The sequence below is a fragment of the Mustela lutreola genome, chromosome 4, assembly GCF_030435805.1.
Source record: "Mustela lutreola isolate mMusLut2 chromosome 4, mMusLut2.pri, whole genome shotgun sequence".
In the NCBI taxonomy this organism is placed as follows: Eukaryota; Metazoa; Chordata; class Mammalia; order Carnivora; family Mustelidae; genus Mustela; species Mustela lutreola.
In genome coordinates this window covers 111,370,984-111,387,115 of record NC_081293.1, presented here as the reverse complement: position 1 = coordinate 111,387,115, position 16,132 = coordinate 111,370,984, and the positions used below count along the sequence as shown (strand labels likewise).

The 16,132-nt window shown below is 40.1% G+C and overlaps 1 protein-coding gene across 3 annotated transcripts in view; it reads left to right on the top strand.

The window, feature by feature from the left end:
- NME8 (NME/NM23 family member 8) overlaps nucleotides 1-16,132 on the top strand; it is a 59,259-nt gene that overhangs the window by 27,364 nt on the left and 15,763 nt on the right. For all 3 annotated transcript variants that reach the window (XM_059170765.1, XM_059170764.1, XM_059170763.1), the window contains 5 exons: nucleotides 2,532-2,598; nucleotides 3,655-3,728; nucleotides 6,915-7,007; nucleotides 7,995-8,179; nucleotides 15,011-15,186. In XM_059170765.1, the coding sequence (XP_059026748.1) occupies nucleotides 2,532-2,598; nucleotides 3,655-3,728; nucleotides 6,915-7,007; nucleotides 7,995-8,179; nucleotides 15,011-15,186 (595 nt within the window). The remainder of the gene's footprint in view (nucleotides 1-2,531; nucleotides 2,599-3,654; nucleotides 3,729-6,914; nucleotides 7,008-7,994; nucleotides 8,180-15,010; nucleotides 15,187-16,132) is intronic.

Genomic DNA, 16,132 nt, shown 5'->3' with positions numbered 1-16,132 from the left:
GACCCTGCGGGACCTGAGGCCACGCTGGCCCCGCATGGGCTTCGCTCCGGTTTAGCCTCTGGAGCGATGTCCCTCAGCGGAACAGACTTTTAAAAGTCCTGATTTTGTGCTCCGGTGCTCCGCCGCTTGCCGGGAGTTGGTGCCTCCCCCCCCCGGGGGTCTATCTTCTTGTCTCTTTGGATTCACTTCTCCGCCAGTCCTACCTTTCAGAAAGTGGTTGTTTTTCTGTTTCTAGAATTGCTGTTCCTCCTCTCTTCGATCTGCCGATGGATTTGCAGGTGTTTGCAATCTTTAGATAAGCTATCTAGCTGATCTCCTGCTAGTTGAAGTAGTCTCAGCCTGCTACTTCTCCGCCATCTTGACTCCTCCTCCCTAAATATATACTCTTAATTGTTATATTCTATGTACCTTTCTCTGTGTATACTCTGTTCACTGGTTATGTTGTTGTTCTGATTGTTCTTACAGAATGATATCCTGTTTTAATTAATAACAATTGAATTTAAGAAATATATTAATATGTTTATTTTATATTATTCCACTTTGTTGAATGCTTCTGTTGTTTAACTTTCTTATTTAATTGACTGGTCTAGCACAGCCCTGTCTGATAGTAAAAAAAAATACAACTCATGTTGTGAGTCACATACGTAATTTAAAATATTCTACTAATCACATTAAAACCAACAAAGAAAAAAGGAAATTATTATTTTTTTTTTCTTTTCAAATATTTATTTAAATTCTAGTTAGTTAACGTATAATGTAATATTGGTTTCAGGAGTAGAATTCAGTGATTCATCATTTACATACAACACGCAGTGCCCATCACGAAGAGTGCCCTTCTTAATGCCCATCACCCATCTAGCCCATCCCCCACACACCTCCCTCCATCAACCCTGTTTGTTTTCTATCATTGAGAGTCTCTTATGGCTTGCTTTCCCTCTCTCTCTTTTTTAGAAAAAAAGTGAAATTAATTTTTTAATCCTATATATTAAAAAGATTCCCATTTAAATGTGTATTCAATATAAAAAATAAGGTATTCTGCAATCACTTTTTCTTTCTTTCTTTTTTTTTTAAAGATTTTTATTTATTTACTTGACAGACAGATCACAAGTAGGCAGAGAGGCAGGCAGAGAGAGAGGGGGAAGCAGGCTCCCCACTGAGCAGAGACCCCAATGTGGGGCTTCATCCCAGGACCCTGGGATCATGACCTGAGCTGAAGGCAGAACCACCAAGGTGTCCCTGCAATCATTTTTTAATACTAAATCTTCGGAATGTACTGTGGAGCTATCGCTTATGGCATTTCTTAATTTGGACTAAGTTCATTTTCAAGTGCTGAAATAGCCTTATGTGGTTAGTTGCTTTTTTTTTACTCGGACAGCACATGTCTAGCAAATATAAAGTCAGATCAATTTGAAATTATAGGTGGTATAATTATCTTATTCCTGATTATAATAAGAATGAGAGCTTCAGTATAGTCCTTTCGATACATTTGGAGGTCTTTATTTCATTGAGACTCTGAAATTATGCATTCTCTTGCCAAAAAATGTATATATGTAAATATATAAACCTTTCAGATAGTTAAAACAGAATCACAGAAGCACTTTAAGGGTTTCTCAAGAAATTAAGGAACTCCCATCCCTATCCTTCCCAGTGTTTTACTTTATAGTAGAAAATTGGTTATTGTTTTGAGCAAGACAGTTTTTTAAAAGTTAAGGAGGTATTTTTCTGTTTCCAGTTTACTAAGGGAAATGGTCAGGATCGGATCTTGAAACTCATCGAATGCTCTTTTGATCTTTAACATGATAATTATGTATCTGTTGCTTTCTTTCTATTTATTTATTTATTTGAGAGAGAGAGAGCATGCATGGGAGGGGCAAAGGAGAGGGAGAGAGAGAATCTCAAGCAGACTCCCCACTGAGCATTGAGCCCAATGCGGGCTTGATCCCATGACCCTGAGATCATGGCTCAGCAAACTGAGCCACCCAGGCACCTCTAACTTATTGCTTTGTTATTACTCTCTGCTTCTTTCTTATTTTATTCCTTGTGCTCTTTCTAAGTTTTAAGGTTTTTGGTTTTTTTTTTTTTTAAAGATTTTATTTATTTATTTGACAAATGGAGATCACAGGTGGGCAGAGAGGCAGGCAGAGAGAGGTGGAAGCAGGGTCCCCGCTGAGCAGAGAGCCCAATGCAGGCTCAATCCCAGGACCCTGGGATCATGAACTGGGCCGAACGCAGAGGCCTTAATCCACTGAGCCACCCAGGCGCTCTAAGGTTTTTGGTTTTTAATCAGTTTCCATATGTATTATTTCTGATTATTTATTATTATCTCTTACCATCCTAATCATTTTAAACGTTCCTTTTTTAAAAAAAAATTTCAGTGGAAAGATGGGGGAAAGTAATGTTAGATATATGTGGGCACATTTCCACTTTACCCTTTATCCCTTGGATTATAAATATTTATTGGAACAAAATTTCTAAAAACTCTTTTCCTATCATATTAAAATGTAACTTCGGTTTGCATTTCTCTTCCACAGTATCATGAAATTCTGTTTGTAGACCCAGATGAGGATGATGGTGGGGAAGCACCCAGTGAAAGTGTTGGTGAGTAAAATTCCTGCAGGGTAGCGACAAAGGATTTGCGCCCAGAGATGTCCAGTAGAGCACTAGTTGTCGGACAGAAAAGCTGGTGACTGCGATGTTATTGTTATGGTACTGGCAGGATAATACTAGACTCTGTTATTAACAAGCAAACCTTTTGCTCCCCTTGCCTTCCCTTTGGTCTCTGTGCATGCAGCCTTCAGAGGTTACCCAGGACCAGGGGTTCCTGTCTCCTGTGACTAATGAGACTGCAGCCTCCTCTTATTTCATCCTTCATCTTCTTCTAAAAACTTGTGAAAATAATTTCTTCCTCAATGACCCACATGCCAGTTTACTTTACAGCTAAAAACTTTTCTCCTGGATTGTCTGCATAGATGTGTGAGTGTGTGTTCATACTTCGGAGGGAGCAGAGACGGTGTCCTCAGTGGGTTGTCGTGCACTAAAAGCTCATCATAACAATGTGTAGATAGGGACGCCTGGGTTGCTCAGTGGGTTAAGCCTCTGCCATCAGCTCAGGCCATGATCTCAGGGTCCTGAGATGGAGCCCCGCATGGGGCTCTCTGCTTGGCGGGAAGCCAGCTTTCCCCTCTTTCTCCACCTGCCTCTCTTCTTACTTGTTCTCTCTCTCTCTCTGTGTCAAACAAACAAATAAATAAATCTTTAAAAAAAAAAAAAAGAATGCTTAGATAAATGTAGATAAATCTTTAGACGGTGAAATCCATCAGTCTGTTATGTTTGCTTGTGTTGAAACTCCACTCATCAGTGATACTATGACTTTAATGCATGTGAATTATATTAAAATAACTAGTGCCCACCTAACTCTTTTTTTTTTTTTTGCCTTGGGACCACCAATTTTTGTGAATGTTTCTCCTGCATGCAAATACAGGAACTGCACTTTGATTCTAAGGAGAACCTTTGGTAGTTGGAGTGCCATAATAACAACAAAGCTGTCAATGAAAAAAAACTCACTGGACATTAATAATTTACATTTCTAATTGCCAAATCCTTCATTACCTAGACTTTATGCCAAGAAAATGAAATTCTCTTTTTTTTCCCCAGATGAACTCTACTATATTGCTATTATCAAACCTGATGCTGTGACTGGTAGAAAATCTCAAGAGATTAAACAAAAAGTAAGTGATATTTCCCCACAATACTTTAAATTAATTGCAACATAACGTCTGGACTGTCAGTTTGGAGACAAACTTATCATTTAGGGTGAAATGGAACATAACAAATTTCTGGTGCTAGGTACCTCCAAAGGCTTGGAATGTTTTGTCTTGACAAAAGTCAGACCTACTGAAGTATCTTCATTTAAAAAGCCCTGCTCTACCAGCGTCTAATATAAATGATAAAAATTACAGTTCTTATATTGGGTTATAACAAGTGTTCTTCCTGCTTAGTTATTAACGATGGAAACTTGTTATAAGTTTACACTGGCTTGTTTTGTTTTCTGTATGTTGTGACAAACGTATGGTCCTTTTTAGATACGTGGTAGAGCAAGGAAGCATTTAATGTTTTGGTCTGCTTTAGAGCTAAAATGAATTTTTGTAAGAGGAAAACTGAATTCTACTCCAAAGATCCGCAGACTTTTCCTAGAAAGGGCCAGAGAGTAACTGTTTTCAGATTTATGGGGCCTATAATCTCTGTCACCACTGCTGAACTGTCATCACATTGAGAAAGCAGTGTACGTAGTACGGAAATGAATGGGCGTGGCCATGCTCCAATAAATTTTATTTCCAAAGGCAGGTGGTGGGCCAGATGTTGACTGCAAGCTGTACTTTGCTGACTCTTTAACAATGACTTTGTGTTGACACAGCAACAGTAAATTGAAATTTGGAAAGACTGCTGCCTGGAGAATAGAGAGGGTCACCTAAGGAGCTACCAAGAGGGGTTGGCCATCCCTTGATGAAATTCCCATCATGCACTCCTTCTTTAGCTACAGCAGTATGATCACTGATTAACCTATGAGAAAGTCGTTGGTTCATGGTCATGGGTTGTATGGTCTCTTCTTTTTGTGCATTGATTTAATAATATCACTCTCTAAGGATAGCCCTTTTCTTCCAGATTTTGGTGTGTATGTGTGGGGGCATCAAACCGCACCCCCACCCCCTATGGATTACTTATACTTTATAAACTTTAAAAAAGTAGTATCACATAGTCATGGTTTACTGTTCCTTATTCGAGTACATTTTGATTAGCTAGGACAATAAAGCTTTTCAAAGTTATATAGTTCTTTCAGTTGGGGCAGTTCTATTAAGCATAAGTTCATCTGCAACTGCCCCTCAGAACAATATATTACTTAAAATATAACCCATGGGAAATTCTACTAGTTACCAAGCACATTTAGAGATGGCCGTAAGAAAAACACACACTGGCAACTAGGCCTCTGGGGGAGAGGAGGATACACGGCCTTGAAACTGAGCAGCTGGGAACGCCCGCCCACTCAGGGCGGACTCTGCCTGCTACAATTTTCTGTTATCTCCCCTTTCCTCCCTGAGAGTACCAGTGGCTAATTAGATAAGTCCTTTACATGTGCTGGTTCCACTGTAAACTTTATACTGCTTGTAGAGACATATTCTTCCCCCCCTTCTTGTTTATCTACAAGGCCTATGACCAATGTGTGGCTTTCTTCAGCTCTTCTGTGGGTTACTGACTGTTTCTATCTAATAAAAGCGAGACTGAGGAGTTGTTCAGGGCAACAGTCTTTTCTACTGTCGTCCCCTGCTCCCTTTCTCTTGCAGCTGACTTGTTTGTGCCTCATTCTTCTCCCTTGCGCCGACAGAAAGTGACATTCATCTTAATATTTTTGTTTTGACATAGAAAATAACATTTCAGAGATGTAAATTATGAATATCTTCTGAATATTTCACCTCTCTGGAATACGACATTGGGCTAACAGCCAAGACAAAAAAATGAGAATATTTTGAATCGAAAAAAATGAACACACTGCATATTTAAATTAGAGTAAAGGAAAGCTTATCGAGTTTAAATATTGATTGTTTGGGTTTTACTTTCTGATGTCAGATACTAAGTACTATAAAAAGACAAGATTTGAGTATTTGGAATTTTTAAAAAAATTTTTATTTCTTTTCAGCGTAACAGTATTCATTGTTTTTGCACCACATCCAGTGCTCCATGCAATCCGTGCCCTTCCTAATACCCACCACCTGGTTTCCCCAACCTTCCACCCCCCACCCCTTCAAAACCCTCAGGTTGTTTTTCAGAGTCCATAGTCTCTCATGATTCACCTCCCCCTCCAATTTCCCTCAACTCCCTTCTCCTCTCCATCTCCCCTTGTCCTCCATGCTATTTGTTTTGCTCCACAAATAAGTGAAACCATATGATAATTTACTTTCTCTGCTTGATTTATTTCACTCAGCATAATCTCTTTCAGTTCTGTCCATGTTGCTACAAAAGTTGGGTATTCATCCTTTCTGATGGAGGCATAACACTCCATAGTGTATATGGACCACATCTTCAAATTTAGACTGTCAGGAGAGGGTTCAGAAGGATGTACGTTGTGCTCTGCCATATCAGAAGACCAATGGAAACCAGTACAGTGTTTAGTTTTATAACAGAAGCAGGAGGCACCTGGTGCTGGATACGCCCGTCAAACTGTAATTACTGAGTTGCTTTGAACCTGGATTATACTTACATTACATTATTTAGTACCTCAGTAGACTTGGCATATTTGCTTCAAACTTCTCCTTGTTACATTTTACTGTATTGACATGCAAACTGGATTTGTCTTTAAGTGTTTTGTTTTTTTTAAGACAGAGCATAGCTAAATCTTAAATTCTGGCCTTTCCCATGGTTTGGATAGTGTTTTTTTTTTTTTTTTTTTTTTTTTGCGATAAAGTGTAAAATATACTAGATTATGAGCGACAGCCTCAACAAAGGAAAACCTTTTAAGAACTAATGTTAAAAAACAAAAAGAACTAATGTTAAACCAGTTTTGAAGATAGATGGTTAAAAAGCACTTATAAACATGTGTCTTTGTGACTGATTCAGAAAGTACGGTAATTTCCCTTGGAATTTACTTAGTTCTTTCATGTTTTGGGGCAAATCCCTTATTGGAAAAACTGCAGAGTCTCTGGTTTGAGCTTTGAAAACTTACAGACCAGGAGGCATGACGATGACCTTCTTCGTTTACGTAGTTTTGAGCCTCTTCAGACCTAGTGCCCAATGGGTCGTGCTGAAGTCATTACCTGAAATGTGTTCAAATCTGGGTGGTTTGTTAAACACAGGGAAGAAATGTCCTTGCCTTGTCTTACATGTGCTCCCCGCTGCACCTGGATCCGGCTCTCTCTGTGAAGATCATCAAGGCAGGCTTTGTCATAGAAATGGAGGATAAGAGATTGCTCACTGAACAGCAAGTGAGGGACTTCTATCATCGGATAGCAGACCAGGTAAGGAAAATAGACACAAACGAAGAGAAGCTGCTGTGTTTTCAAGCGCAGCCTCAGAGCAAGAGCCGATGATCTGACTGGTCTTTGTTGGAGTGAAGCCCTGTTCGGCTTACGGACTCTCAGACTCCCTGCATCAGCCTCTGGAAGTGAACATGCAGGCCTCTCCTATAGATTTTTATCCCCGGCTGAAAGCTCCTTCTCATAATCCTCACAGGGCAAAAAGGATGAAGGGCCTTCATCCTTGCATTACCTAAAGGCCCATGTCCCAAGTTCTGTTCTTTTCTGCCTTGGGGAGTATAAGAAAGGAGTGCTTTGTATTGGAAAGGGCAGCGGTTTGGGGATCAGAAGACAGAGTTTCTGAAAATCTCCTGCCCAGTCTGGTAGCCCTCAGTTACGCATGGCCATTTGAATTTAAATTCACTAAAATCAAATCAAGTAAAACAAGATTGAGAGTTTTTGGTTGCACTGGCCACTTTTCAGGGGCTCAGTAGCTGCACGTGGCTACACGTGTTGGAGAGCCCAGAGGAGTGTATTTTTCATCAGAGAAAGTTCTAGTGAACGGCACTGTGTCAGCTGGCTGTGAGACTCAGGCCGCCTCTGTTGGCCCCAGGAAAAGGTCGGACCCTCTGGCTCAGCATCATGTGGGAACTTTTGAGTCAATCCACTTTCAAAGCCCTCCCCTCAACCTCCATGGTCCTGAACTCTGGGATTGGGCTTCTCAGTTCGGTGTTTTAACAAACCTGACAGAGGATTTAGAAGCATCCTGAAGTTTGAGAGTGGTTATTAGACCATCCTTAAGGTCAGTCCCTGTGAGCTCTGAATTTCCATCCTTCCAATGTGCGACTGTTCACTGGGGGCTGATAGAGCGAACATTCCCTTGCCTTGTGGTTGGGAGGGGGACGATGTTGCTTGGGTTGGGGAATGGCTGTTTTTTTAGTCTTCTATCTCAGAAGCCTGAAGTAAGCAGTTTATCATCTTATTTTGTAGCCTGACTTTGAAGAGTTTGTCCTTTTTATGACCAGCGGTCTGAGCCATATTCTAGTTGTATCTCAAGGAAATGAAGAACAGCCCACCCTGGGAGAAACTGGGCCCAATCCCGAGACTGAAGATGAAGAAATAAATGAAGATAACCCTGCTGTGGTCATACCTCCAGGGATGAAGAAGAGGGACAGGTAGCTCGAGACTAGGAAACCTACCAGTAGACATTGGGTTAGTAGGTAATAAAGTGTAATATCCAAATGTCTCAAAATCCAAGAACACACTTTTAAGAAATATTTATTTACTAAAGAGAGAAAGAGAGATCACAGAGGGAGGAGGAGAAGCAGCCTCCCACTGAGCAGGGAGCCGGATGTGGGACTCAATCCCAGGCCGCTGGGATCATGACCTGAGCTGAAAGCAGACCCTTAACCAACTGAGCGCCCCCCTCAGGCTCTCCCAAGAACACACATTTTTATGTTGGATGCACAAGTGTTTCTTCCTGTTGATCTAAAAAACCATACATACAACAAAGCTGAGATTTCCCTGAAAGTTTATGTCAAGAGGATTAGAAAGGGAAAAATGTGTCCTGTTTGTCTTTCTAAAGCTGGGCACAACAGTCTGGCCTCCCAGCCTGGGGCCCTCCAGTAGATTGGGACCATGTGTCATTCCTGCCAGGTCTCTGTCCTCTCTCATCTCCCCACATTGACTTCCACCTGCCTTGTGTCCTACTAATGACATTGGAGGTATGCCCTCCCCTTTTTTACTTAAGGCAGTTAGTGGTTATAAATTGCTAAGAACCAAATGGTTGCATATTTTCACTAATGGGTTTTTAAATATTTGAAAATGAATGTAAGGACTAGACATAGTGCTGGTTTCATGCACTGCCATTGTGTCTTTTATTCCTCGGAAGACTCAGAAAGTCCAGTTTACCACAGGAGTCATCAGGGCTATGCCTGAAACGAAGGTGGGTGAGTAGGAAGCTGAGAGGAGCGGAGTCTTGAGAGTCCATCATGTGTTTCTTCCCGATGAATGGCGCATCTTCACTGGGTTTTCTGTCGGGCATCTCCAGAACTTTCCTTGTGGTCTTATTAATGTGTGTAGTGGCTTTTCTTGAGTAGCTATATCTGTTGGTTCCTACTGGTGTCATACATTTTAGGTAGCAGGGTGACCCTACAGTCATTGGTTCCAGGTTGTAGTGGCTTTTCTTGAGTAGCTATATCTGTTGGTTCCTACTGGTGTCATACATTTTAGGTAGCAGAGTGACCCTACAGTCATTGGTTCCAGGTTGTAAGTGGGATTGAGGGGCTTAGAGTTACGTCAACTGCCAACACAGGGCTTCGTGAACAGTAGTACTTCATTTTACAGTCTTAAGGGGGAATGATAGTCAGTGGTCAGAGGGAAGGTTTGGATGGGGAGCGTTGCACTCAAAAAGGTGCCAGACTTCATACCGGAACTTTTGAGCTCTTAAAAAGATGTTCTGTGACGCATTCATTGAGGCAGCTCGCGTAAGAGAAGTCAGCATCCCGCAGGTGCCGATGTTCGATGTTCGGTGAGTCTTCATCACACCCGCCCTTGAAAAGCAGTTGTCTCTGGTTGTTGAATACCGACATAATAACATGAACAGTTTAGGCCATTGGCGGGATGGCTGTGGAGTGAGATATGTTAATCTTGCTTTGGAAAAGTCTGCAGTATTTTTTTTCTGAACTTAGAGACTTAGAGGCTCCATTTCCCTTTGGCCCATGTTTTTCCTGAGCAGTGGCCCCAGGCAGGCAGCATGGAGCAGTGGGGAGAGTGTTTGTCTGGGAATCTGTTTGCACAGCTCGTGTTCTGGAAGCAGAGTGTAACACGTGTCAAGTACTCCTACTGTCGTCTATTAAGTAAGCCCAGAACCCAGAGGATCAAGGACAAGAACTCTCACGAGTGATTTACATATCTGTTCTTTCTTTCTTTGTTGCTACCTCTCCGCTATCTCAGAGCCTCCTCACCTTCCTCCCTGGGTGGTGGTGGGGCTCCTCCATGAGGAGAAAGGAAATTAAAAGCAGGGCAATTAGAGTGGGAGGGGTAGGTGACTCCTGTGAACAGGAGCAGAGCTCTCCTTCTTGGTCAGGGTGGTCGTCCCCACAGAGAAAAACTCACATGTGAGCCCACAAGGTCTGGGAAAACTTTCTGTACATCAGCAGTAGCCCACGGGACTCAGTGGCTGGCCGGCAGGAAGACCCAGGAAGACAGGGCACAGGCAGCCATAGTTTTCATCCAGATCCCAAATTTGTCCATGATGACTTTTGATCACAGTCTGTTATCTGTTTGCTTGTTTGTCTCCTTAATCAGGCTGTGTATTAAGAACTCAGACATCAGAGTCTTTTTTCTTTGCTTTCCAGTGATTCTACAGAAGAGGAAGGTGTGGTTCTACTAGCTATGTTGTCGGGAGTCAGATAAGTGGTTACTAGAAATCTTCACTCACTCACTCATTCAGTCATTCATTCTTTATGCATCCTTCTGTTTACTTAATATTTATTAAATCCTAATATGTGCCAAATCCTGGGGATACAAAGATGGGAGGAAATGAAATGATCTCTAAAGTTCCTTTCAGCTCTGAATCTTTGTGACTTAGTGAAGATGTCAGTGCCTACCCCCTATAATTTATTGTGTTTCTCTCTCCATACAAAGTGTATATTTTATTCTTGGTAACCAATTTGTCTCTATACATGTCATAACTGTAGAGAGCAAGTTTTTCTTTTATAAAACTCTCATTTAGATTGAAGATAATAGATACAATTCCTAAAATAATCTTTAAAAGTATTTCTGGGTTCAGAGCGGTCTGAATTGTATACCTTTACTTTCTACTCCCATCTCCAGAGCTTTCTTGTCTTTCTAGCATCAAAGAGAACCTGTGCTCATAAGCATCTGGCCCTAGGTGAGACCTGGAGTTCTGTTGGTTTAGAACTAAGGAGAAGGGGAGGGCAGTGTGGTGCTTTCTCCTCTGACAGGGAAGTGTCTGAGCTCAATCACTGGGGTAAGAACCTGAGGATAACCAACAAACAGACTTGTAACTCCTCAAGGCCAGGTTGATACTGGATTACACTGGGCCATCCTGAACCACCCCCTACCGAAAGCCCAAGATGGAGCTGAGCAGAATTAGAAAAATTCCCTGCCTTTGAAGACCAGCTCTATAAAGGCTCTTACCATTTGTTCCCACAGGGGAGTGACACCCTGCTTGCTTTTAGCCTAGAGGCCATTTTTGTCTTTCAGCTATAGGGTTTCCAACGCCTCATATACCAAAACCCAGATGTCAGCCCCAATAAACCAACCAAAGAAAATGGCTGTCCACCTGAGGGAGCCTAGCAGCCAGAGAAAGGAAGATCTACACAAAAATCAAACATAAGCCCAGTGAGAAAGAACTTCTCGGGCTGGAAAAATCTTTAAGTAAAATAATAGTACTAGTACTACTGCTGCTACTACTAATAACATATAACTAATAGTATATAACTACTACTAATAATAATGCTTGAGATGCAAGTGCTACATACACATAAAAAGAGACTTTCAAATTTGAACCATAAAATAGTGATTTGAACTCTAAATTCAGTGGAGAATTAGTGTGATAGTCATTTGAGACTTGATTTTAATGACTTGGAAAATCAGATGAAAGAAATAGCTTACAGTACAGAAAAGAGACAGACTTCATGAGAGCAAGAGAATAAGCAATGTGGAGAATATACTGGGCAAAACCCATGTGCTAGTAAGAAAAATTCCATACAGAGAAGAAAGAATAGATGAACAAGCTATAATTCGACAAAGAATAGGGGGAAAAATTCCCTGAAATGAAGAAATAAATGCATCTGCCAATTGAAAGGGCTTACAGTCACTCAGCCTGCATGATGCATGAAAACAGACAGAGGGATATCCTGGGAAAAAGCACTGAATGCCATTTCCAGAGAGAAAGAACAGGCAATGATGTGCTCAGTGTGTCTGAAACCCCAAGCAGGTAATTTTCTTAACACCCCTCTCCTCTATATGATAATATTATTTTTAGGGCTAATCATTGAACAAAGAAAATAATGATGGCCAGGAAAGAAAACATAAATGTTGAAAATTGTCCTTTGTGAAACATATAAGCAAAAAAAAGAAAAAAAAATAATATTCTAATACCAAAAATGAAACAAATAATAGGCTAATACTGTTTACTTCTTAGAAAGGAAAAAAGCATTCATACTTATATACGTATCAGTCTATCACAATAATAAGGTGCAAATTTTGTCTGTAAGCCTTAAATTTTGAAGATTAGTGGCTTTCTCAAAATTGATTTTTACTATATATTCATGTTAAATAGAGATACATAAAATTACTGTTTCACAGTAAACTCCAGAAATTGCATTCTGCCAATAGCTTTGTTGTTTTAGTATTGATTCTTACATGCAGAGTATAAGCTAGAGTACATATATACATAGATAAGGAATAAAAACATGCCAACTTGAAGCCTACACATATATTATTAAAATTTAACGCTAACCACAGGAATTATTTAGACAAAATTTTTTTCAAGGAGGAGTTAATTTATCACTAACGTTGTTTAGAATCACTGGTGATGCTAAAAAACAGCCCAACTTTTAGTTTAAAATTGGGTTAACATTTGTTAGAGTCAGTGCATCCCCCAGTGACTTCCACTTGGTTCTCTTCCACCAACTGCATAGTTGGCAGCAACTGAGAACAAGTTTCTTACAATGAAAAATTCTTCCACTGGCATGGGACTTGCCATCAGACCACTAAGAGAAACAGCATACGCCCTGCATCCTAATGAAGCCTCCTAATGAATCCTCTACCTGGAGAAGCAAAGGAAGGTATGCTCAAGGACATGCTTAGGAATATATGGCCTTAAAAATAGTTGAAAGAAGACTTGACCAAACAAAAAATGAAAAGAGACACTTCAGCATGAGGGAGAAGAGGGAAGGGAAATGGTTCTTCTCGGAGTGGAGAGAAGAGAGCTGAAATGAAGAGGTGACACAGGGATTTTAAAGTTCTTTTTCAGGTTTAGAGAAGTGGGGATGGGTAGGATGATAGAGCTGAGAAATAGTGTGCCAGAACGTTAAGAAGTATTTGGAACACGTATTTTTGGTTACAGAAGCTGCTAAAAGATGGTGAACATCAGTGCCATGGATAAGTATAATAGAACTTGTACGTTAACAAGGGGAACACATGGAATGGATAGCAACTTGCTCAGACCAGCAAAGTAAGGGAAAGATAAAAAGAAAAAAAGCACAATTTAAAATAAATAGTGTATATATAAAGTCAGATGGAAGGAGGGTAGTTAAGTATATGGCTATTATACTAAATATAAAAAGGTTAATTATCCCATTAAATACAGAGTGGTCTGTAAGTGGTCTATTAAGGTTAAGGTAAAAAAAAAAAAGGTACATTAAAAAACATCATACTAACAATGGATCATCAATGGGTACTAAAACCATTGCATGAAAAATATATACAGTTTCAAATAGTGTTCTCACAGATTTCTTTTTATAAAGGTGAACACTTTAGCTTTCCAGAGGAGCAGAGAGGAAGATACCACTTTAACCACATTAATACTGTCAACAATGGGAAAAACTTAAATTGTGTACATCATATTGTGGTGTATGAAGGATACAACATCACTTATATAATACTCCTGCCAAAGATTTTATACCCTGTTATTAATAGGAAACTACTGGTCTGTCTAATTGTTTGAAACCATCCTAAATGAGGAAAACTCTGCAAAACAGCTAAGCTGGACTTTACAAAATGTCAGTATCATAGAAGATGAAAAGGCTGAGGCCTTGACAGAGATTCAAGGAGACTAGGGAGCCAGGACAATTACAGGCAATGTATGGTCCAGGATTAGGAAAAATTACTATTGATGGGACATACTGTCAGGTTGGTGAAATTTGAATATGAACTATTTATGTGATAATAGTTTTGTATCAATGTGAACTTTCCTGAAATATTTAGGAGGGTGAATGTTTAAAATATCTGCAGCCTGTTCTTAAATGGTTCAGTCAACATACACACAACACACACACACACACACACACACACACACACATGACAGGAGAGGGAGTGAGAGGGACAGAGAGAAGAAATGTGGCAAAATGTTAACAGTGGTAAATCTAGAGTTCATTATCCTTGTCTTGCAACCTTCCTGTCAATGGAATTATTTTCAAAATAAAAAGTTTCAAAAACTGCACTCATCTATATTCTGTTCAGAAGAAACACACAAAAGAAATAAAATAAAAATAGATGGCAAAAAATATATAACCAGGCAAAATAAAGTACTAGAATTGAAAACACAGAAAGTACTAAATGGGGCTGCCTGGAGTGGGGCAGTTGGTTGAGCATCTGACTCTTGGCTTAGCTCAGGTCGTGACCTCAGGGTCATGGGATCGAGCCCCGTGTAAGGCTGCATGCTCAGTGTGGAGTCTGCTTGAGATCCTCTTCCTTTGCCCTGGCTTCCCTTGCCTCTGGCGATGTTCCGAGGAAGAAGTTGCTGCGGCTGAGGTCGAGGAGGTTGCTGCCTGTGTTCTCCTCAAGGATTTCGATGGATTCCTTGAGAGAGAGAATCTCTTGAGAGATTTTGATGGATTCCTTGAGAGAGAGAGAGAGGCTCCATGTCCAGCCCAGAGCCTGAGGCAGGGCTCTATCTCATAACTCTGAGCTCATGATCTGAGCCAAAATCAAGAGTCAGGTGCTTAACCAATTGAGCCCACCCAGTGCCCCAAGAAAAACATTTTTATCTGCATTTTATGTTGGTCTTCTCTGTCCTCCCATGAAGTCAAGCATACATGATTTCATGTAAGTGATTTTTGGATTGGTTCAACAAAAAGTTAGATACATATTTTCTGATTTGACAGAAAAATACAACTTATCTTTCTATGACATTCAGTTTTTGTTTATTAAATCACAAAATATTTGTGAACTTATTACCAGTTTTAATTTTTTGGCATGGTTATTAAGCTTTACGTTACATTAATCTTAAATTATATTTTGGATTCCCACAGCTTACAAGAATATCTGGAAAGACAACATATATCTCACTTTTGTGATGTTGAAGAGACTGTAACTAATGTTAACCATTTCATTGATGTGTTCTTCCCTGATTTTAAAAACATGAAAAATCTCAAATTAGAAAAGATCCTGGCATTACTTTGGCCAGCTCTCTTTCAAGAAAAGAAAGGTAAGAAATAAATATAAATACACCCTAGTAAAGTTATATTAAAAGATACTATTTAAAAATTTAACATTGAAGAAAAACACCTGTTTCTTCATGTATGAAATTCAGAAGATTAAATTGAGGGGTGCCTGGCTCACTCAGTCAGTGGAGCATGTGACTCTTGGTCTTAGGGTCATGAGTTTAAACCCCATTTTGGGAGTAGAGCTTACTTAAAAAAAATGAGCACATAAAGTTCCTGGCATCTAAAGGGTGCTAGTTATTTTTAACCTTTTCCCTAGTTACTTTTAATCTTTCTGCTATGTTCACATAGCAGACATACAGACCATAAGTTCACATTATAGATGGTATATGGAAATACAATTGATATGTGTATACTGACCTTATATTCTTTGACTTGCTGAGCTCAATTCTAGAAGCTTTGCTGTAGTTCCTTGGGAATTTCTATGCAGACCAAGGTTTCTCAATTTCATACCTACTTACATTTGGGGCTAGATAATTTTTTGTTGAAAGAGGTTATATCTGGGGCACCTGGGCGGGTCAGTCAGTTAAGTGACCGACTCTTGATTTTGGCTCAGGTCATGACCTTAGGGTTTTGATACTGAGCCCTGCCTTGAGATCTGAGCTGGGCATGGAGCCTGCTTAAGGTTCTCTCTCTCCTTCTCTTGCTGCCCCTACCCCCTCTAAAAAAAAGAGGCAGTGTCCTGCTGCATTGTAAAATGTTTGTAACACCCTTGGCCTTTACTCATGACGTCTTCCACACCCCCAGTGTGATGACCAACAATATCTCCAGACATTGTCAGTTGCTTCCTCGCAAGATAGAATGTCAGGCTGAGAGCCGGTGATATGAGCAATAAGTATCACCTGCAAATTGAGAGAGTTTTTCCTCTTTCTTTTGAATTGGTATGCCTTTTATTTCTTCTGCTTGCCTAATTGAACAGGCTAAAACATC